The sequence below is a fragment of the Rana temporaria genome, chromosome 8 (genome assembly GCF_905171775.1).
Source record: "Rana temporaria chromosome 8, aRanTem1.1, whole genome shotgun sequence".
Classification (NCBI taxonomy): domain Eukaryota; kingdom Metazoa; phylum Chordata; class Amphibia; order Anura; family Ranidae; genus Rana; species Rana temporaria.
The window spans coordinates 85,158,915-85,182,741 of NC_053496.1; the positions used below are offsets into that span (position 1 = coordinate 85,158,915).

Below are 23,827 nucleotides of genomic sequence, written 5' to 3' on the forward strand. Positions count from 1 at the left end.
CTTACGACGGTGACGTCATTTCAACGCAAATTCCTATTCGCGAACGACTTACGCAAACGACAAAAAAAATTCCAAATTGTACGCGGGAAGGACGGCCATACTTAACATTGAGTACGCCTCAGTATAGCAGCTTTGACTATACGCCGGAAAAATCTGAAAGCAAACGACGGAAAAAAATGCGCCGGCCGGACGTACATTCGTGGATCACCGTAAATAGCTAATTTGCATACTCGACACGGATTTTGACGGAAATGCCACCTAGCGGCCGCCGAAATATTGCACCTAGGATCCGACGACGTACGAAGATGTACGCCTGTCGGATCCATCCGAGATGCAGTCGTATCTTGTTTTGTGGATACAAAACAAAGATATGACGCGGGAATTTTGAAATTACGCCGGCGTATCAGTAGATACGCCGGCATAATTTCTTTGTGGATCTGCCCCCTAGTGTACAACCCTCAGTTCTGCATTTTTCATTTTTTTGGCATTATTGAAAGGCACTTGTTCGAAGATAATTAAATTATCAGAAATGCAAGAGACTGAAGAGTAAAACATCTAGCCACTAGTTACCACTACAAAGAAGCTACATCTTCAGGTGAGCACGGGTAGCTTAGCTATTTGCTCGCTGATTAAGCATCTTTAAATAACCATCAAATGTTGTAGTGTTTAGGAATTGTGCTTATCTAATGTAGATGGAATTCACACTTGATGCTCCAGAAAACTGAACTTTCCGCAACCATTTGTACACTTAAGGGTCAGCTCTAAAACCTATCCTCGTGGATTGTATAGAATTGTATACTTCACCCTCCTTTCATGTTTATTTAACCTTAACTCATACTATTGCGCTTTCTTAAACACCCTCTGTTTGTGTTTTTATACAGTTCATAAAACTCTATCTCTCTAACACTCTACTCTTAGATTTGTTAGATATATATAGGCTTTTAATGGCATCAATTGAGTTGGTAGTTGATAGGCACATGTGCTCTTTTCTAATGCAGGCTTATCCTGGATTTGTAGGTGCTTTGGACCTTTACAATTTGTTTAAGAGGAAAGCTTGCTGCCTCAATTATTTTCACGCTCGAAATACGTAATCTTGTTTTGCCTTGATGCCATTACATAACATGTAGCATTTACGTATTATAGGCTCTTTGTGCCCAAGGACATCGAGATTCTTTCGAGAATTAAGAACGATGGCCAAGGATTTTCACCAGTAAGGCGAGGTGTTCCCTATTTTACCCCAACTTTGCCACTCAGGAAAGAGACCCATGGATGTTTTGGGTGTTCCAAATTGATCGAAGTCATTTTCAGGTTTGTGGTTTAGTAATTTGTAAGAGGTTAGGTCAGTTTTTATAAGTGAATGGATCTGCACACCATCGGATTTCCATTCTGCATGGACTATAGTGTAGTTTTGTCCATCATTGTTATCCCAAAACACTTGGCCATTGCATTCATAGGACAGGCAGAACTCAATCTTCTCATGGCTGGGAATGCTGGGAGGAATATCTATTGCAAAAGAGAAGGTGTCGCAGTCTGTGCCTCCATACACATTGTTCATGTAGACACAGTTAAAATCTGTGTAGGTTTTCCAGGTGTTAAAGGTTACTCGCACCTTGACTTCTTTTTCATAGCTCAGATTCTTTACTTTGATGGTTCCCGAAATGGATCTCTCCTGAAGACAGCAGTTTTCCAAACAAATTAAATTCTTTAGGATTTTATTACGGAACTGCAAATAATCAGCTGAGGGTTGCGTGAATCCCAGGATCAAGTTCTTCTCTTCATGTAGTTTTAGGCTGGCTGTGATGCCTTCAAGATCAATCAGATCAAACTGGAGGTCAGTTTCAGGCTCTTCCTTAAACTCTGAGAAAACGTGCACAGATGTCAACGAGAGCCCCTTGGAGTCAGCAAAGACCACTTTCTTTTTGCCTCTGGATTTCGATCGGTTCCACTCACCGTTCCTAGTGTTGGATTCCTTTTTTAAAGAAATGCATGGCCTTAGTGGCTTAAAGCGATTGACAAGATTCCGGCCTCTGCAGTCATCATAGGGGCTGAGAAACTTCTTTAGAGGAGGAGAATGTGCTAAGCATATCCTTACAGCAACATCAACAGGCATAATAGACCGTGGAAGAGATCGTGGCTCCAAAATCTGAATCATTCTGGGGGACAAAAAAATAAAAAATATTTTAATGCTATAGAACAACTAGTGTCAATCATATTAAAATGCCTCGTTAAAGGCTCTGCAAATTGACATATGAAACCTGGAATTGAATATAAAGACTGATAAACAAAAAAGTGAAATAAAGAGGTACTGTGGTTGTTATACTAAAAGTGGAGAGTGCAAAATCTGGTGCAGCTGTGCATGGCGGCCAATCAGCCTCTAGCTTCAGCTTGTTCAATTAACCACTTAACGCCCGCCGCACGCCTATTTACGTCCACAGAATGGCACGTACAGGCAGATGGGCGTATATATATGTCCCTGCCTTCTAGCGGGTCGGGGGTCCGATCAGGACCCCCTCCGCTGCGTGCGGCGGGTGGCTTACCTCGGGGAGCGATCCGGGACGACGGCGCGGCTATTCGTTTATAGCTGCCCCCTCGCGATCGCTCCCCGGAGCTTAAGAACGGGGAGAGCCGTATGTAAACACGGCTTCCCCGTGCTTCACTGTGGCGGCTGCATCGATCGAGTAATCCCTTTTATAGGGAGACTCGATCGATGACGTCAGTCCTACAGCCACAACCCCCTACAGTTGTAAACACACACTAGGTGAACCCTAACTCCTACAGCGCCCCCTGTGGTTAACTCCCAAACTGCAACTGTCATTATCACAATAAACAATGCAATTTAAATGCATTTTTTGCTGTGAAAATGACAATGGTCCCAAAAATGTGTCAAAATTGTCCGAAGTGTCCGGCATAATGTCGCAGTCACGAAAAAAATCGCTGATCGCCGCCAATAGTAGTAAAAAAATTTTTTTTTATAAAAATGCAGTAAAACTATCCCCTATTTTGCAAACGCTATAAATTTTGCGCAAACCGATCAATAAACAATTATTGCGATTTTTTTTTACCAAAAATAGGTAGAAGAATACGTATCGGCCTAAACTGAGGAAAAAAATATATTTATATATGTTTTTGGGGGATATTTATTATAGCAAAAAGTAAAAAATATAGAATTTTTTTCAAAATTGTCGCTCTATTTTTGTTTATAGCGCAAAAAATAAAAACCGCAGAGGTGATCAAATACCACCAAAAGAAAGCTCTAATTGTGGGAAAAAAAGTATGCCAATTTTGTTTGGAAGCCTTTTCGCACGACTGCGCAATTGTCTGTTAAAGCGACGCAGTGCCGAATCGCAAGACCTGGCCGGGTCCTTTAGCTGCATTTTGGTCCGGGTCTTAAGTGGTTAAGCTTTTCCAACTAAAAAAATGGAAGCTTATTGGTTTCTATGCAGAGCTGCACCAGATTTTGCACTCTACAGTTTTAGTAAATCAGCTCCAAAGTGACGTGACCAATTTAACACTGGTTTAAGAAGGGATTAAACATCTGTTGGTTGCATCACTGATAGAGGAGATGGAAATATATGGGATACCTTCTGTGTAAACAAGGGAAAGCTCTACACTTGCTTTGAAGGCTCAATAAAGCACATATCCCAATAAACAAATAAAGTTACATATATAGCAAAGGCCCTATAAATGATACTGTGAAGGCTGTTACCATGTAATAACACAAGTAACCCAATATAAACACAAGCACACAAGACTTTCTCCATGCAAACAGCTTGCTGCTCTTGCACAAACTCTTGGCAATCATGCAAACCATGTAAATAATACTCGTTTCCAAGCTCCGGAATTATAAAATTCCCACCCAGCTGCAGCTCTTCATTAGTATCAAAATTCCACCTTGATATAAACGTCTTTATCACACATCGTTCATAATAGGTAAATACAAAGTCATACTATTATGGGAAATACAGAACCTCTTCTGGTAGTAGTAAAGAATTTATTATAATAAGATCAGTTTTTGTAGGTTGTTAGGCGTTTCTTTTATGTGACGTAGCTGCTACATGGAGCAGGAACGTGATGGGTTAAGAGAGCAGAGTCTGTAGAGAAATATAATAGAGACGTGCGTGTGACTGATATCCTTGCAGCTGAAGTCACGTAGCAAAACGCGTTAGTATGGGGGATTAGTTTCACTTATTAGGATTGCCTTTTATGCAAGATTGGACTACCTATATGTATACTTGTATGCTTTGTTCAATAGAGCTTGTATGCACTTAACAGATGTAATCATTAGATTTTTTTAGATTACTGTTTTAATATATATATATATATATATATATATATATATATATATATATATATATATATATATATTTTTTTTTTTTAATAAATGTTTTAATACCTATTTTTATATATACATATATATATATATATATATTAAAATAGGTATTAAAACATTTATTAAAAAAGTTTATATATTGAGAATTATTGGAGAATTATGACCATTGGAAAATGGTTAAGCTGGCCATAGATGGTTTAAATATCGGCCGGTTCTGCAGGGACTGTCCAAGATTCAAACCAACTGAAGCAGGGGTCTTAAACTGGCCGCCCTCCAGCTGTTGCAAAACTACAAGTCCCATCATGCCTCTGCCTGCGGGAGTCATGCTTGTAACTGTCAGCCTTGCAATGGCTCATGGGACTTGTAGTTCCGCAACTGCTGGAGGGCCACCAGCAGGGGAGGACTGACCATTCGGGCTCTTGGGCACTGCCCAAGGGCCCCTTGCCACTTGGGGGCCCCCAACAGGGTTTCCAGCCTCAGTAAAACCAGGGACAGTATGTAAAAATCTGTGTTTTTTTACATCTGCCCCTGAAATGTCCCTTACCGACATCCCTTTGGTCTAAAAATCCCAAGATTATAGCTGCCCCGCCTCTCCAGTACCTTTTCAGTGTGTGTATGTGTATTCTGTGTGTATGTATACTGTGTGTGTATACTGTGTATGCATGTGTGTGTGTATACTGTGTGGCCCCATAATCTATTGCCCGGGGGGCACATAATCTCCTATTGCCCGGGGGCCCCATGAGTTGTCAGTCCGCCCCTGGCCACCAGTTTGAGACCCCTGATCTAAAGGTAGGCTGATTGTACCAAAGTCAATCCATCGATCGACTTGGGTACAACCAGCATGCCAGATTTTTACATGCAATTATTACCAGCAGCTATAGCTGCTAGGAATAATCACTGTGTTCTTCTGGCTGGTGCAGCTCCCACACCCCCCCTGCTGGGAGAAAACAATAGCTCCATGCATAGGTGTGCGCAGCATATTGCATTAGGGTGTGCACCCCAAAGCAATAGGGCAGGGGGCCAATGGACAGTGACGGTAGAGCAGTGGATAATGTCAACATGGCAGAGATTAGTGTCAGTTTATTTTTTTATTATTACTTTTTACAAAAAAAATTTTTTTTACAATATTATTATTATTATTTTTTTTTTACAATATTATTTTCTTTTATTTTTTAATTTTTTTTTTTTTTAGGAGCCCCATGGAGCCCTAGGTGAAATATTAAGGGTCTAAACAGACCCCTTATGTCTCACTTTTGAGACAGTGAAATGGACTGAGGACAGAGATTCCCCAGTCCCTTTCTCTGCAGCCAAGTAGCAAGGGGAATCTGCCCAGCACATGGTCATTAGGGTGTGCCCAGGCACAACTGGCACACCCTGTGCGCACGCCTATGGCTCCATGGGAGGGATTCCCCCATCAACATTGGCTGTGTTGATGGGGAAATCAAGCGATTTTCTTTCCTGCAACCAATGTTTTTTTTTATTTAGTTTGAAGATTTTTTTTTTTTTGTCTGCACAATAACAAAGGCTCATGTATGTGTTTTGGTGGTAATGTGCGTGTCTATTTAATGGCACAACTTTGTTATATTATATTTATTTTATTCTTACATTTTGCTCTCCTGCAGAGTTTCTTTTCACTTCTGATTTCCCTCAGGGAGTGCCATGCTGGCGTGCAAACAGAACCAGTCAATATCTGGCACACAAATACAATTTAATAGGCAAACTTTATCTCCAGACATGCCTAGCATTTAACCCACAAGGGGAAAAATTACCAACACATATTCATCTTAACATCTACATTCACTTTGAAAATGAGGTCACAAATTGCCTATTTTTTCTTCTTATTTTTTTAATCCAGCGCACAGAACAAGACGCAGGGCAACCAACCAGGTGTCTCTTCTTAAGCTCACCACACATGTTACAATCTGATTGTACAATCTCCTTTCGATTTCCCAACAAGTATGTAGTACAAGGGTCCTGTCTGATTGGATAGTTTAGGCAGGTTCCCATATTACATAGTCTCAGAAGCTCTTGTCATTTATATATTTGGATTGTTAATAGATTTGCTGTCCAATCAGAAATCTGTTCTGATCGTTCGATGCACCCTACACCTAACGATCATATCAAATTATCAAATTTTTATGATCGGATTTTCCAGCCAGATCGATTAGAATAATTTTGATGAAATGGAGGGGTTTTTGCTTGAAAGCAATCAATGAGAAATCATAGATCCGATAATAGTATTGGATTCTGTGAGGAAAGGTTTGAACAGATTGTATGGCCACCGTGAGAGCTTTCCGGAGCATTTCCTGAGTGGTTGCTGCTTTTTGATTATCTACGTAGCAAGAAATATCTAAGAAGGAAAGTTTTTTTTGTAGATCAGTGAACTTCCTACTGGTATTATACATTCTATGTGACTTCCTATACCTAGTATTATACATTCTATATGACTTCCTTTATCTAGTATTATACATTCAATGTGACTTTCTATACCTAATATACACACAATGTGACTTTTTATACCTAGTATTATACATTCTATGTGACTTCCTATACCTAATATCATACATTCTATGTGTCTTCCTATACCTAGTATTATACATTCTATGTGACTTCCTATACCTAGTATTATACATTCGATGTGTCTTCCTATACCTAATATTATACATTCTATGTGTCTTTCTATACCTAATATTATACATTCTATGTGTCTTTCTATACCTAGTATTATACATTCTATGTGTCTTTCTATACCTAGTATTATACATTCTATGTGTCTTTCTATACCTAGTATTATACATTCTATGTGACCTTCTATACCTAGTATTATACATTTGATGTGACTTTCTATACCTAATATTATACATTCTATGTGACTTTCTATATCTAGTATTATACATTTGATGTGACTTTCTATATCTAGTATTATACATTTGATGTGACTTTCTATACCTAATATTATACATTCTATGGGGCAGATCCTCGTACAATTGCATGGGCGCAGCGTATGTGAGATACGCTACGCCGCTGTAACTTACTTTTCCAAGCTTTGAATCCACAAAGAATTTGCGACGTAAGTTACGGCGGCGTAGTGTATCTCTCGCGGCGTAACGGCGCGTAATTCAAATCGGCGAGTAGGGGGCGTGTTTCATTTAAACGAAGCGCGTTCCCGCGCCGAGCGAACTGCGCATGCCCCGTCCCTAAATTTCCCGCCGTGCATTGCGCTAAATGACGTCGCAAGGACGTCATTGTTTTGACGTGGACGTAAATTACGTCCAGCCCCATTCACGGACGACTTACGCAAACAAAATAAAATATTTTCAAATTCGACGCGGGAACGACGGCCATACTTAACATTGCGTACGCCACCAAATAGCAGCTTTAACTATACGCCGAAAAAAGCCGAACGGAAACGACGTAAAAGAATGCGACGGCCGCTCGTACGTTCGTAGATCGTCGGAAATAGCTAATTTGCATACTCGACGCGGAATACGACGGGAACGCCACCCAGCGGACGCCGAAGAATTGCATCTAAGATCCGAAGGTGTACGAAGACGTCCGCCTGTCGGATCTAACCCAGTTGCCGTGGTATCATTGTTTTGAGGATTCAAAACAATGATACGACGCGGGAAATTTGAAAGTACGCCGGCGTATCAGTAGATACGCCGGCGTACTTTCTTTGTGGATCTGCCCCTATGTGTCTTCCTATATCTAGTATTTTACATTTGATGTGACTTTCTATGCCTAGTATTATACATTCTATGTGACTTTCTATGCCTAGTATTATACATTCTATGTGACTTTCTATACCTAGTATTATACATTCTATGTGACTTCCTATACCTAGTATTATACATTCTATGTGACTTCCTATACCTAGTATTATACATTCTATGTGACTTTCTATACCTAGTATTATACATTCTATGTGTCTTCCTATACCTAGTATTATACATTCTATGTGACTTTTTACCTAGTATTATACATTCTATGTGTCTTCCTATACCTAATATTATACATTCGATGTGTCTTTCTATGCCTAGTATTATACATTCGATGTGTCTTTCTATGCCTAGTATTATACATTCGATGTGTCTTTCTATACCTAGTATTATACATTCTATGTGTCTTCCTATACCTAGTATTATACATTCTATGTGACTTTATATACCTAGTATTATACATTGAATGTGTCTTCCTATACCTAGTATTATACATTCGATGTGACTTTCTATACCTAGTATTATATATTCGATGTGACTTTCTATGCCTAGTATTATACATTCTATGTGACTTCCTATACCTAGTATTATACATTCTATGTGACTTTTTATACCTAGTATTATACATTTGATGTGACTTCTTATTATAGAGCTATATGATTAAACATTACTACCATTTTTCCATTGCTGTATGACCAGATACACGTGAATTTCTACATGTAGCATAGATTGCATTATACTTTGTAAAGAAGTCACTTTTATTAGGAATGATTGAGTGTATGGAGAAGGTAAATCACAGTAGAGCCCCGTGTATACTAGTGACAAGTCATCCAGAGGAGTGTATGAGATGCAGAATTAGAAGATTGATGATCGGTGTGTGTATGGTGATGGTGAAGGGGTGTGTGGTCGGTACCTGCACACAGCACTGACAGTCCCAGCCGCTCTCCTCCTCCTCTTCCTCTTCTTCTTCTCTGACTCGTAGACGGATTGGCACACATTGCAGCCTGCGCAGCCTGGTTATCTACATAAACACCGCCCCCCTTCACGTGAAGGCGCCCTCCCGGCCAATCGGACTACAGCTCACGTCCCGTTGGCCTATCAGAACTCTGGAGATTCTGACAGCCAGAACGTGATTCAAGCCACTTGAACTCGGTGACTCGGCGCCCCAAAGAGGTGGTGGGAGAAGGGGGGAGGGGGGTGACCGGGGCAATTAGTGTGTGAGAGGGAGGAGGTGACCGGGGCAATTAGTGTGTGAGGGGCGCGGGGTACAGGGGTGCCCTCCTATCACACTGTGTGCTAGACGGAGACTTCACCTCTGGAAGTGACAGAGATGACAGCGCATGATGCAAGTGTTACATGGAGAAGTATAAATACATAAGAGATCCTTCACACTGACCTCTGGAACAGACCACATTACATGTATATTTATATATATATATGCACCCATTACCAAAAGTATTGGGACACCTTCCTTTACACGCATCATGAACTTTAACCACTTCCATACAGGGCACTTACGCACCTTCCCGCCCAAGCCAATTTTCAGCTTTCAGCACTGTCGCACTTTGAATGACAATTGCGCGGTCATGCTACACTGTAACCAAACAAAATTGGCGTCCTTTTTTCCCCACAAATAGAGCTTTCTTTTGGTGGTATTCGATCACCTCTGCGATTTTTTTTTTTTGCGCAACAACTAAAAAAAGACTGAACATTTTGAAAAAAAATTAAGTTTTTATTTTTTTCTGTTAATTTTTTTGTAAATAAGTAAGTTTTCTCTTTCAATTACGGGCACTGATATGGCGGCACTGATGGGCACCGATGAGGTGGCACTGATGGGCACCGATAAGGTAGTACTGATGGGCACCGGTGAGGTGGCACTGATAGGCGGCACTGGCACTGATGGGTGCTGGTATGCGGCACTGATGGGCACTCATAGGCGGCACTGATGGGCACTCATGGGCGGCACTGATGGGCACTCATGGGCGGCACTGATGGGCACTCATAGGCGGCACTGAAGGGCACTCATAGACGGCACTGGGCACTCATAGGCGGCACATATGGGCACTCATGGGCGGCACATATGGGTTGCACTGATGGGTACTTATGGGTGGCACTGATGGGTACTTATGGGTGGCATAGATGGGCACTGATAGGTGGGCACGGATTGGCACTGTGGGGTGGCACTGATGGACACTGTGGGGTGACACTGATGGATCCATGTTGCCAATCAGTGCCCATTTGTGGGCACTGATTGGCATCTTTTTTTTTCTGTCTTTTTTTATTTATATTTTTTCTTTTTAATTTCCTGGTGGTCCAGTGTGGTGATCCAAGGGGGGGCTGCGCTTATAAACAATCCCCTGTCAGGAGAGCCGCCGATCGGCTCTCTTCTACTCGCGTCTGTCAGACGCGAGGGAGGAAGAGCCATCAACGGCTCTTCCTGTTTACATCGTGATCAGCCGTGATTGGACACGGCTGATCACGTGGTAAAGTGTCTCCGTGAGAGACACTTTACCTAGATCGGTGTTGCGGGGTGTCAGACTGACACCCCGTAACAACGATTGCGGCGATGCGCGCCCCCGGGGGCGCGCAGCGGCTCAATATCCTGAGGACGTCATATGACGTCCAGTCAGGATTAGGCAACCACTTTGCCGCCGTCAATCTGTCATTGGCAAGTGGTTAAAGTGGTTGTAAACCCTAGGGAACCCCCTCCCCCCCAAAAAAAACCTGCAAGACAAAGGCATAATGATTATAAATTACTTACCTTACGTCAAAGCCCCCACAGCGGTCCTCGTACCCCCCAACATCTCTCCCGCAGTTACTTCCGGGTATCGCGCCTCCGGCACTGTGATTGGCCGCAGCCACGATGACGTCACTCCTGCGCATGCGTGCGGGAACCCGCCGGTAACGGCACACTCACTGAAGTAACGTGCCATTGTTTCAGTGCGCATGTGCCGATCACAGGTTTAGGAGATGTCCTGGGTAGCTACAGGTAAGCCTTATTATAGACTTACCTGTAGCAAAAAGTGGATTGTAAGAGCCGGTTCACACAGGCGCGACTCGTCAGGTGACTTAGCCGCCTAAAAAGTCGCGTTCTGTTCTGTACAATAGAACCGTTCTAATTGGAGCGACTCAAGAAAAAGGTTCCTGTACTACTTCGAGTGAGTGAATAACTTGTATAGCGCTACAAATGCGAACTGAATTGCCTCAAGGTGCTTGGTATCCATTACCTTCTTTTTAGCCTTCAGAATAGGTGGGTCTTGAGTTTTTTGGCACGACTTCAGGGCGACTTGCATTGACTTCAAATCAGAACTCATTTTGAAAGTCGCCTCTGAAGTCGTGGGCAGATCGCCTTGCTGAGTCGCTCGGTAGGTCGTGCTGCCCCAGTGTGAACCGTCTCTAAGAGTTTACAACCACTTAAATGGCATCCCACTTTTAGTCTGTAGGGTTCAATATTGAGGTGGCCCACCCTTTGCAGCTATAACAGCTTCAACTCTTCTGGGAAGGCTGTCCACAAGGTTTAGGAGTGTGTCTATGGGAAGGTTTGACCATTCTTCCAGAAGCGCATTTGTAAGGTCAGGCACTGATGTTGGATGAGAAGGCCTGGCTCACAGTCTCCGCTCTAATTCATCCCAAAGGTGTTCTATCGAGTTGAGGTCAGGACTCTCTGCAGGCCAGTCAAGTTCCTCCACCCCAAACTCGCCCATCCATGTCTTTATGGACTTTACTTTGTGCGCTGGTACGCAGTCATGTTGGAACAGGAAGGGGCCACCCCCAAAGTGTTCTCAAAAGCATGAAATTGGAAGCATGAAATTGTTCAAAATGTCTTGGTATGCTGACGTTTTAAGATTTCCTATCAATGGAACTGAGGGGTCAAGCCCAACCCCTAAAAAACAACCTTGCGCCATATTCCCCCCTCCACCAAATGATCAATACTGAACCCTACAGACTAAGACTGGGATGTCGTTGAAGTTTAAAGGAACACTAAAGGTTAGTTTTTTTATTAGATCAATTGATTGCTGTAAGCTACAGCATTTAAATATCACTTACCTCGTTTTTCCTTTTGACCTCCAAAATCCAGTAATCCAGGTTTGAAAATGCCATTTCCTGTCTCTCCTCTTCTTGCTTTCCACCATCATCTGAGCCGTTTTGCATGGTGGAAAGCAGAATGTGCTCACCCCCTCCCTATGACTACAGCCCTGCGTGAAGATGGTCTCTTATCCCTCACAGGCATGGAGGCTAAGCCTAATGGGAACTGTAGTTCCCATTAGGCCATGATGTAGCAAGAATGAATGCGCACCGCAAACCAGGAAGTCAGTGAGAATAATGATTCAGGAGTGACGGAGGTGAATAAAACAGCTCGATTTCAACAGGTACCAAACTAGTTATAATGCAAAACATTACTTTTTACTTTATCAGCTACTGTCAGACTTTAATTTAAGAGGAAAATATTTTTGTCTTTACAACCCCTTTAAGTGTGGTTAAAGGCAAGCGTCCCAATACTTTTGGTAATATACTGTGTATATATATATATATATATATATATATATATATATATATATATATATAGATATATATAGATAGATATATACAGTGAGGAAAATAAGTATTTGAACACCCTGCTATTTTGCAAGTTCTCCCACTTGGAAATCATGGAGGGGTCTGAAATTGTTATCGTAGGTGCATGTCCACTGTGAGAGACATAATCAAAAAAAAAAATCCAGAAATCACAATGTATGATTTTTTTAACTATTTATTTGTATGATACAGCTGCAAATAAGTATTTGAACACCTGAGAAAATCAATGTTAATATTTGGTACATTAGCCTTTGTTTGCAATTACAGAGGTCAAACGTTTCTTGTAGTTTTTCACCAGGTTTGCACACACTGGAGGAGGGATTTTGGCCCACTCCTCCACACAGATCTTCTCTAGATCAGTCAGGTTTCTGGGCTGTCGCTGAGAAACACGGAGTTTGAGCTCCCTCCAAAGATTCTCTATTGGGTTTAGGTCTGGAGACTGGCTAGGCCACGCCAGAACCTTGATATGCTTCTTACAGAGCCACTCCTTGGTTATCCTGGCTGTGTGCTTCGGGTCATTGTCATGTTGGAAGACCCAGCCTCGACCCATCTTCAAAGCTCTAACTCAGGGAAGGAGGTTGTTGCCCAAAATCTTGCAATACATGGCCCCGGTCATCCTCTCCTTAATACAGTGCAGTCGCTCTGTCCCATGTGCAGAAAAACACCCCCAAAGCATGATGCTACCACCCCCATGCTTCACAGTAGGGGTGGTGTTCTTGGGATGGTACTCATCATTCTTCTTCCTCCAAACACGGTTAGTGGAATTATGACCAAAAAGTTCTATTTTGGTCTCATCTGACCACATGACTTTCTCCCATGACTCCTCTGGATCATCCAAATGGTCATTGGCAAATATAAGACGGGCCTTGACATGTGCTGGTTTAAGCAGGGGAACCTTCCGTGCCATGCATGATTTCAAACCATGACGTCTTAGTGTATTACCAACAGTAACCTTGGAAACAGTGGTCCCAGCTCTTTTCAGGTCATTGACCAGCTCCTCCCGTGTAGTCCTGGGCTGATTTCTCACCTTTCTTAGGATCATTGAGACCCCACGAGGTGAGATTTTGCATGGAGCCCCAGTCCGAGGGAGATTGACAGTCATGTTTAGCTTCTTCCATTTTCTAATGATTGCTCCAACAGTGGACCTTTTTTCACCAAGCTGCTTGGCAATTTCCCCGTAGCCCTTTCCAGCCTTGTGGAGGTGTACAATTTTGTCTCTAGTGTCTTTGGACAGCTCTTTGGTCTTGGCCATGTTAGTAGTTGGATTCTTACTGATTGTATGGGGTGGACAGGTGTCTTTATGCAGCTAATGACCTCAAACAGGTGCATCTAATTTAGGATAATAAATGGAGTGGAGGTGGACATTTTAAAGGCAGACTAACAGGTCTTTGAGGGTCAGAATTCTAGCTGATAGACAGGTGTTCAAATACTTATTTGCAGCTGTATCATACAAATAAATAGTTAAAAAATCATAAATTGTGATTTCTGGATTTTTTTTTTTGATTATGTCTCTCACAGTGGACATGCACCTACGATGACAATTTCAGACCCCTCCATGATTTCCAAGTGGAGAACTTGCAAAATATCAGGGTGTTCAAATACTTATTTTCCTCACTGTATATAGTTAGATATATAGATATCTATATATCTATATCTAGCTATATATACAGCACTATAGGAGGCAATAGCCTGTACACACAGCTGCATCTACAAATGTGTGCCGCAGTTAGCCTTGCAGATGACTTCTTGGTCAACTTGGGACTGAACCCAAGCTCATCTCAATGACCATCAATGCAAGGAAGGGGCCACTGACTAAGAATGAGGGGTGTTAGGAATACCATTGCTACTGACACCAGTGTTGGGGGTTATTATTGGGGGGGGTGGTTTCTTTAGTCCCTGGCACCAGTGTTAGAGTATATTTTTGCGTCCACATTATTATTACTGCCGCTGACACCATTAATGAGGGTTATTATTGCAGCTACTGATATCAATGTTGGACATTATTACTGCAATCACTGACACAAATGTTTGGGGTTATTTTTTCAGCCCCTGACACCAATGTTAGGGGTTACTATTGCAGTCGCTGACACCAATGCTGGGGGTTATCATTGCAGCCACTGACACCAATGCTTGGTGTTGTATTGCTGTTACGGACACCAATGCTGGGGGTTATCATTGCAGCCACTGACATAAATGTTGGAGGTTATTACTGCAGTCACTTACACCAATATTGATGGTTACTATTACAGTGACTGGCGCCATTGCTGGAGGTTATCATTGCAGCCACTGGCACCAATGCTTGGGGTTGTATTGCTGTTACGGACACCAATGCTGGGGATATCATTGCCGTCGCTGATACCAATGCTGGGGGTTATCATTGCAGCCACTGACACCAATGCTTGGGGCTTGTATTGCTGTTACGGACACCAATGCTGGGGTTATCATTGCCGTCGCTGACACCAATGCTGGGGGTTATCATTGCAGCCACTGACATAAATGTTGGAGGTTATTACTGCAGTCACTTACACCAATATTGATGGTTACTATTACAGTGACTGGCACCATTGCTGGAGGTTATCATTGCAGCCACTGGCACCAATGCTTGGGGTTGTATTGCTGTCACTGACACCAGGGCCATCTTAATAGCATCATGGGCCCCTGGGCAAAGTAATGCTCTGGGGCCCCCTACAATGATGACAGTGCAGGTAAACAGACATCTAGTAGGTAGGAGACAGACGTCCTCCCCTGTGTATCTATCACTCTCAGTGCCACCATGAGGCCCCCAATTTTGGGGCAGCATGGGCTCAAGGACCAGCTGCTTTGGGTAAAAAAACAGGGGCCCCTGTGTAGCTGGGGCCCCTGGGCAGTGCCCAGGTGTGCCCTCTCATTAAGACAGCCCTGACTGACACTAATGTTGGGGTTATCATTGCAGTTGCTGACACCGATGCTGGGGGTTATCAGTGCAGACAATGCCACCAGTGCTGGGATTCACTATTATCGACACCAACGAGAGGGGCTTATTTTACTCCTACTTTCCCTTTGGTGTGCACAATAAATACAGCAGGACCAAACTTGATGCAATAATGTATTTCAATGCTCAAAAAACAGCTGTCATTGTGCAGCCTTCTGGAAGTGTTGGGGGCCACACGCGAGACCATCTATAATTTTAAAGTTGACCACTACTAGTGTAGCAAAAACGGTTGTTTTTTCTGGAGCAGTTATTTTAATGATGCTTAAAGTGAAAAAAAAAATGAAAAATTCCTTTAAATATCGTACCTGCTGGGTGTCTATAGTATGCCTGTGAAGTGGCACGTGTTTAGAACTGTCCCTGCACAAAATGAGATTACCATAAGAAAAAAGTAATTTAAAACTGCTTGCAGAGTAGAGTAGCTACTGAAGCTTACCACCTTAAGATATTGGAATAGTAAATTGTATCTGTTGTCAGGATCATCAGGGCAGCCAAGTCATTACCACTGTGGAAGGCCTGGGCATAGATCTGTCTATGTAGGGTCCAGCCGGCATTGTTGTCACCTTTCATGCAGGGAAATTAAGGTACCAATCAGATGTAGACTAGTTAAAGCGGGGGTTCACCCTATCAACGCAAAAAAAATTTTTTTTTTCTTTTACCATAAAATCAGGCATTGTAGCGCGAGCTACAGTATGCCTGTCCCGATTTTTTTACCCCTGTACTCACCTTGTACTCGTAGATCGAAGATACCGGGGAATGGGCGTGCCTATGGAGACGGAGGATGATTGACGGCCGGCTCTGGCGCGTCACGCTTCTCCGGAAATAGCCGAAATAGGCTTGGCTCTTCACGGCGCCTGCGCATAGCCTGTGCGCAGGCACCGTGAAGAGCCGAGACCTACTCCGGCTGTCTTTGGGGAGAGTGACGTGCCAGGGCCGGCCGTCAATCATCCTCCCTCTCCATAGGCACGCCCATTCCCCGCGGGAGCCGAAATCTACAATCTACGATTACAAGGTGAGTCCGGGGTTAAAAAAATCGGGACAGGCATACTGTAGCTCGCGCTACAATGCCTGTCTCGATGGTAAAATCAAGCCAGAGAGGGTGAACTACCGCTTTAAGCAAAAGGGAACCACTGCTAAACAGCAAATAAAATGAACGTCTGATTTCAAGCTGCTGCCCATTGCTTAAGCAATCTGACCTCTAGGTCATTAGAAATTCCAGTAACTCTTTAACCCAGACAAGGAGGTTTAATGTTTCATTGTCAGAAAAGCAATATCCAAAAGGCGGTCTAAAGATTAATAGGATCTTTTAAAGCAAAAATCAACATGAATGTAAAATAGGATTGGCAAAAGTGTTGTATTTTAAGAGCTTCTAATCTTTATGGTTCCTACAATGCATACTTCCCTAGAGTCTCAGAGTTAGGGATGAGCCGAACACCCCCCAGTTCAGTTCGCACCAGAACCTTTGAACGGACCGACCGTTCGTGCGAACATTTAGAACCCTATTGACGTCTATGGGACTCGAACGTTCAAATTCAAAAGTGCTCATTTTAAAGCCTAATATGCAAGTTATTGTCGTAAAACGTCATTGAGAACCCGGGTCTTGCCCCAAAATTCCTTTAAATATCGTACCTGCTGGGTGTCTATAGTATGCCTGTGAAGTGGCACGTGTTTAGAACTGTCCCTGCACAAAATGAGATTACTATAAGAAAAAAGTTATTGAAAAGTGCTTGCGGCTTTAATGTAATGTCTGGTCCCTGCAATATGGATGAAAATCATTGAGAAAAATAGCACAGACACAGACAGTACACACACCACGTAGCTTTAGGTGCACACTGCAGAGGACACAGGCAGTACACACATCACATAGATTTAGGTGCACACTGCAGAGGACACGGGCAGTACACACACCACGTAGCTTTAGGTGCACACTGCAGAGGACACAGGCAGTACACACATCACGTATATTTAGGTGCACACTGCAGAGGACACAGGCAGTACACACATCACGTCGATTTAGGTGCACACTGCAGAGGACACGGGCAGTACACACACCACGTAGCTTTAGGTGCACACAGCAGAGGACACAGGCAGTACACACTACGTAGCTTTAGGTGCAAACTGCAGAGGACACGGGCAGTACACACCAAGTAGCTTTAGGTGCAAACTGCAGAGGACAAAGGTAGTACACACACTACGTAGCTTTAGGTGCAAACTGCATAGGACACGTGCAGTACACACCACGTAGCTTCAGGTGCAAACTGCAGAGGACATGGGCAGTACACACCAATAGGCTTTAAGTGCAAACTACAGAGGACAAAGGCAGTACACATACCACGTAGCTTTATGGTGCACACTGCAGAGGACACAGGCAATACACCACGTGAGAATACTGCAGCTAGCACAATCACCTGCCTGCCAGTAAATTAGGAAGAGCTGATCTAGCTAAACTATACAGTGTATAAATATATATACAACATCTGGGATGCATATATATCCTCTACACACTGTAACTTTAACTGACTAGCCTGCCTGCTCTATCTACCTACTAAAAATGACACTCTCTCTCTCTCTGTCTTCTCTCTTTTAACCAACGCAACACACTACACAAGGCCGACCTGCAGGCGGCCTTTTATAGTGTGGGGCGTGTACTAAACCCCATGAGCCATAATTGGCCAAAGCCACCCTGGCTTTGGCCAATTATGGCTCTCGGTTTTTTGCAAGCTGTGATTGGCCAAGCATGGGGGTCATAGTGCATGCTTGGCCAATCATCAGCCAGCAATGCACTGCGATGCCACAGTGAATTATGGGCCGTGAAACGCAACTCGAATTTGGCACGAACGGCCCAAAACGTTTGTAATCCGACGAACGATCGAACATACGATGTTTGAGTCGAACCTGAGTTTGACTCGAATACGAAGCTCATCCCTACTCAGAGTATGTGGGCCCGCCTTGTATATTGACATAGACCCCACAATCCCACATAGCTGAGCATTTTGCCATGTCTACCCACTGCCCTGCTCACTGTTCTCCTGTACAGCAGGCACAAGGCAGAAGAAATGACAGCCAATCCTGCAGTAAGTATACTCTGCCATTGCAACATGTAACTAATCAGATTCCCTGGAACTGCAGCCAATCAGAAAGTTCTGATAATGTTATGTGACAGTGCCAGACCTTTTCTGGTGTAAAGGGGGATTCCTGATTTAAAGGACTACTGCTAATGTGAAGGGGAACACTATTATAAAGGATGACTCCTGATGCAAGGGGGCACTCTGATATTAAAGGGGACTTCTGAACTTAAAGGGATTGTGAAGGTTTGTTTTTTATCTTCTAAATAGGTTCCTTTAAGCTAGTGCATTGTTGGTTCACTTACCTTTTCCTTCGATTTCCCTTCTAAATGTTTTTTTTCTTTGTCTGAATTTCCTGCTCCTCCTCAGTAAGTCTGCCCCCATCATATGAGCTGTTCTGGCTGGGGGTTAGTCAGCCAGAACGGCTTACTGAGGAGGAACAGGAAGTGAGAAATTCAGACAAAAAAAAACATTTAGAAGGGAAATTGAAGGAAAAGGTAAGTGAACCAACAATACACTAGCTTAAAGGAACCTATTTAGAAAATAAAAAACAAACCTTTACAACCCCTTTAAGTAGTACATACCTTCTTGCTCCTTTTCAGTTTATTTTTCATTGAGGGTGCTATATTAGTACTTGTAATATTTAATAATAGGGATGTGTTACTTCATTTGCAAACTGACCATGTTATCTACCCGAATTAAGCACACTTAGAGCTAACGCATTCTGACCAAGATTTACACCTATCTGTTGTTTGTGTATATCTTGTGAGACTGTATCAATGTATTGTATGTGAGAAAAACATCAGTGTATGTCAATTAGTTTATGTCTGTAAAATAAAAATAAAATGAATAGGAGAAAGAAAGAATGTAAAGATTAAATATATATATATATGTGTATATATTTATATATATATATATATATATATATATATATATATATATATATATACTGTAGACATATGAATGCTGTCAGCATTGCTGCAGAGTTTGAAAGGTCAACCTGTCACTGTTCAGACTATACACTGCACACTGCATCAAATTGGTTTGCATGGCTGAAGGAAGCCTCTTCTAAAGATGTTGCACAAGAAAGCTCGCAAACAATTTACTGAAGACAAGCAGACTAAGGACGTGGATTACTGGAACCATGTTCTGTGGTCTGATGAGACCAATATAATCTTATTTGGTTCAGGTGGTGTCAAGCATGTGTCGCTGCAACCGGGTGAGAAGTACAACGACAAGTGTGTCTTGAGTGAGTGAGTGAAAAACTTATATAGTGCCACACATACGAATTGAATCGCCTTTGGGCGCTGTATTCGTCCTGTGAGTGAAACCCCTTGACCTCAGAAGAGATGGGTTTTAATCCTTCTCCTGAAGGCCAAGTGACCAACTCCAATCGGATGGTGGTTGGTATCTTCGACTTGTATCTGGGTTTGGGTATCTGAAGTAGGTTTTGATTGGTGGATCGCAGAATGCGATTGGGGTTATGGGCTTTTATTTTTTCACATAGATATTGGGGGGCGTTTCCTTGAATACACTTATGCATTAGGCAGAGTGCCTTGAAAGTGATTCTGTCTTTTACTGGCAACCAATGAAGGGATCTCAGTGAAGGTGAGATTGATTCCCATGTTTTTTTGCCAGTCACTAATCGAGCGGCCGTATTTTGAACAACCTGCAGACGAGTGATTTGGTATTTGGGGAGTCCTAGATAGAGGGCATTTGCGTAGTCAAGTCTGGAATTGATGATTGTTCCCACCACGACTGCAATGTCCTCTTTCGGGATAAAGGGGGTGAGTCTGCGTAGTAGGCACAGCAGATGGTGTGATCTGCTGACTACTGACCCTATTTGTGCATCCATTGTCATGTTGGTGTCGAAAGTGACTCCGAGACTTTTGACTTTGGTGCTAGGGGTGATAGTTTTACCCAGAATGGGTAGGGGTGTCCATGTTGTCGCTGGGTGATTTTTTCGGTTGGCGTGAAACAGGAGAAGTTCTGTTTTCGAAGCGTTGAGTTTAAGATAGCTGTTTGTCATCCAGTTATCTATGAGAGTAAGGCATTTCTCTAGTTCAAGAGAATGATCCTTTGTGTTGCAGATGCGGAAATACAGTTGTGTGTCATCTGCATAAGAGTGGTAAAGTAATTTCTGGTTGCTGATGATTTCAAAGAGAGGGCGGAGATAGATATTAAACAATACGGGCGATAAGGGAGATCCCTGAGGGACTCCGCATGACACTGTACGTTTTTCAGAAATGAAAGACCCCAGTTTCACTGTTTGTGATCGGTTTTCCAAGAAGGAGGAGAACCAGGATAAATCACCTTCCGCGACTCTGGCTACTTCAGCTAACCGAGTCAGTAGTAGTCCATGGTCTACAGTGTCAAAAGCCGCGCTAAGGTCCAACAGTATCAGGAGACAAGATTCTCCTTTGTCTGCGGCCTCTAGAGCGTCATCCCATATTTTGAGCAGTGCTGTTTCTGTTCCGTGACCCGGACGGAAACCTGATTGAAACGGATCGAGTAATTTATGGGTGTCTAAATGCTGTTGCAGCTGTTGTACAACTTCTTTCTCCATTACCTTGGAGAAGACGTTTAGGCCTGTTATGGGTCTACGGTTGTTTGGATCTTTGGGGTCGAGGGTAGTTTTTTTTAGGATTGGTTTTATTATACCTTGTTTCAGCAAGGTGGGCACGGTGCCCTCCTTGAATGATTGGTCTATGAGCTGCGTGATAGCTGGAGCCAAAATATCGGCACATTCTTTCAGCAGTTTAGTGGGAATGATGTCATTGGGCGCTGTGCTGTTTCGCAGCGTCCCGATGATGTTTGTTGTGGCATCAATGGAAATGGGTTTTAGAGTGAATTTTGGTGATTGCGGCGGATTTGTGTGGGTATTAGGTTTGTGATTTGGGGAGGGGTTAGTGACGATTCTATTTTGCTGAATGCTTTCACGGATTTTTTCAATTTTATTAATGAAATAATCCGACAATTCGTTGCAAAATTCTTGTGAATCAGAATTGGGGGCCTCTAAACAAGCAGGATTCATAGTCTGAGTGACCAGCTTGAAGAGTTTGCGGGGGTGGTTTAGGGCATTTGCGATGATGTTGGAAAAATGATTTTTTTTGGCCATAAAGATTTCCTTGTGGAATTTCTTGGTTATTGTCTTATAAATGGTGTGCTTTTCCTCTGTAGAGCTCCTTTTCCAAGCAGCTTCTGCTCTTCTACGCTCTTGCTTTAGCAACGCCAGCTGGTCATTGAACCAGATGGAGTTGTTTTTCCGGATGCAAGTTTTGCGTTTTGGTGCTACTACGTCAGCTGACTGTAGTAGCGCCTTGTTGATGGCGTAAAGTGTTTCTGTGGCTGTTTTTTGTTGTTATTAGTTGTTTTTATTTTATTCCCTAGTGTTGTTTTGAAGAGTGGAGCTTCTTCTGCGATCTAGTCCAGTGAGTTGTCACCGGTTTTATCGTTTTTTTTTTGGGGTGGCGTTTTAAGTAATTGTGAATTTAATGGCATGGTGATCAGTCCATGGTTGCGGCTCATTTTCCAGGACGTCAATTTTCAAATCTTGTTTGAAAATGAGATTGAGCGTATGACCTGAGGCATGGGTGGGCCCGTGTACTAGTTGCTGCAGACCTAGTTCTTCCAGATGGTCAATGCAGGCGTCGGCGACGGGATCCAACGAGGAGTTGGCCCAGAGGTTGAAATCCCCAAGCACTAAAAGGTGTTTGATGTTTAGAGTATAGTTGGAGATGAACTCCGTCAATGACGTGAGAAGGTGTGTTTTTGGGCTTGGTGGTCTATAGCAAAGTAGAATATGGACAGTGTCTTGGGGATTTGTTTGCAGTTGCAGAGTGAGGGTTTCCATGAATGGAAGCGAGTTTTGAAGGACTGGTTTGGTGATCGAGAGGTGAATTTTGTGGATCACCGCCAGGCCCCCCCTCTTTGCCCCACTCTTGTTTTGCATTTGAATGCGGTAATTTGCTGGCACCAGTTCTCCTAGAATGGTGTTGCAGTCGGCTGTAAGCCAGCTTTCTGTGATAAAGAGGCAGTCTAAGTCGTGTTGAAGGATGAAATCATGGATTTCTTGTCTGTGTTTTACTGCCGATCTTGTGTTGACCAAAGCGCATGATATGCGCTTAGGCTGGTGTAAAAGCGTGTAGTTTTTAACTGTCGATCGACGATCGATTCTTAACAGTTGCTCATTCCTTAGAGCTTTTTTGGTGGCGGCTGGTAGTATGGAGGCGAATGGCTTTAAACCCCAGATGGTTTCTGCACAGTAATTCAGATTAGCCATAATCGCAGAAAATGCTGGGGAAAGTGACTTAGTTCGGGGAAGGTAGGGATGGTGGGAAGGAAGATTTTCAAGTCTCTTGCTCGCTAAACCGTCCCTCCCCGTTTGATCCAGAGGAAGGCGGAAAAACCGCTAGCCGTGCAATGCCAATCTGCCACGACAGGGGGAAAAAAAATCCTTCCTGACCCCTCAAAGGCAATAGGGAGAGCCCTGGATCAAGCGCTAAAAAACGGCTGGGGGTGCGGGGGATAAAGAAACTGGGCGTTTCTCCACTATGTTGGGCCACAGCCACGGCTTATCCTGAAAAGGACGGCCACAGACTGTCCCAGGGGAGGTGGATGGGACCTTACCTTGATGATGCCTGCGGGAGGAAAGGGGGAGGCAATGGCGTAGCGTATGGGGGGGCAGGGGGTGCTGTGGCCCCGGGCGAAAAATTTAGGGGGGCGAAATTCCGTGCGGCTTGCCAATGCGTCCTAATTTTTATTTCCAGTGTCCCCCGATCTCTGGCCGCCATGTTTAATGTCCGGCGCCCTGTGATTGGGTGTATGGGGGTCATGTGCGGCGTGGGGCTGGCCAGTCCGCGATCCGTACATGACCCCCATATGCCCAATCAGAGTGCGCCGGGAAACATTGAACATGGCAGCGGGAGACAAGCACTGGAAAGGAACCCGCCGGCTCTGTCTCCTCCTCCGCCTGTCCCTGTGGTGCAGCTCTGTGTGTGGAGCGGGGCTCAGTGGAGATGGGACCGGCTGGAGCGTGGATGGCCTCGGGTGGATGACGCTGCCTGGCGGGGACTCTAACACAGTGGAGCGCCTAGTACTCGACTCAGTAGAGATGGATGGAGGTGCAGCGTCTAACATGGAGCGCGCTGCGGGTGGATGGCGCTGGCGG

At 43.6% G+C, this 23,827-nt stretch overlaps 1 protein-coding gene across 1 annotated transcript; it reads right to left on the bottom strand.

Moving 5' to 3' along the window:
* Positions 1–444: 444 nt before the first annotated feature.
* PPP1R3C (protein phosphatase 1 regulatory subunit 3C) lies at positions 445–9,070 on the bottom strand. The gene is made up of 2 exons (XM_040362132.1): positions 8,963–9,070; positions 445–2,153 (listed from the first exon to the last, which is right to left on the bottom strand). Exon 2 carries the CDS (start codon positions 2,150–2,152, stop codon positions 1,205–1,207), a length of 948 nt encoding a protein of 315 aa, XP_040218066.1. The 5' UTR covers position 2,153; positions 8,963–9,070; the 3' UTR covers positions 445–1,204.
* Positions 9,071–23,827: the final 14,757 nt, after the last annotated feature.

Bases quoted from the DNA above. Each gene is read 5' to 3' on its own strand.
- PPP1R3C (XM_040362132.1), bottom strand. From the start codon at position 2,152: ATGATTCAGATTTTGGAGCCACGATCTCTTCCACGGTCTATTATGCCT.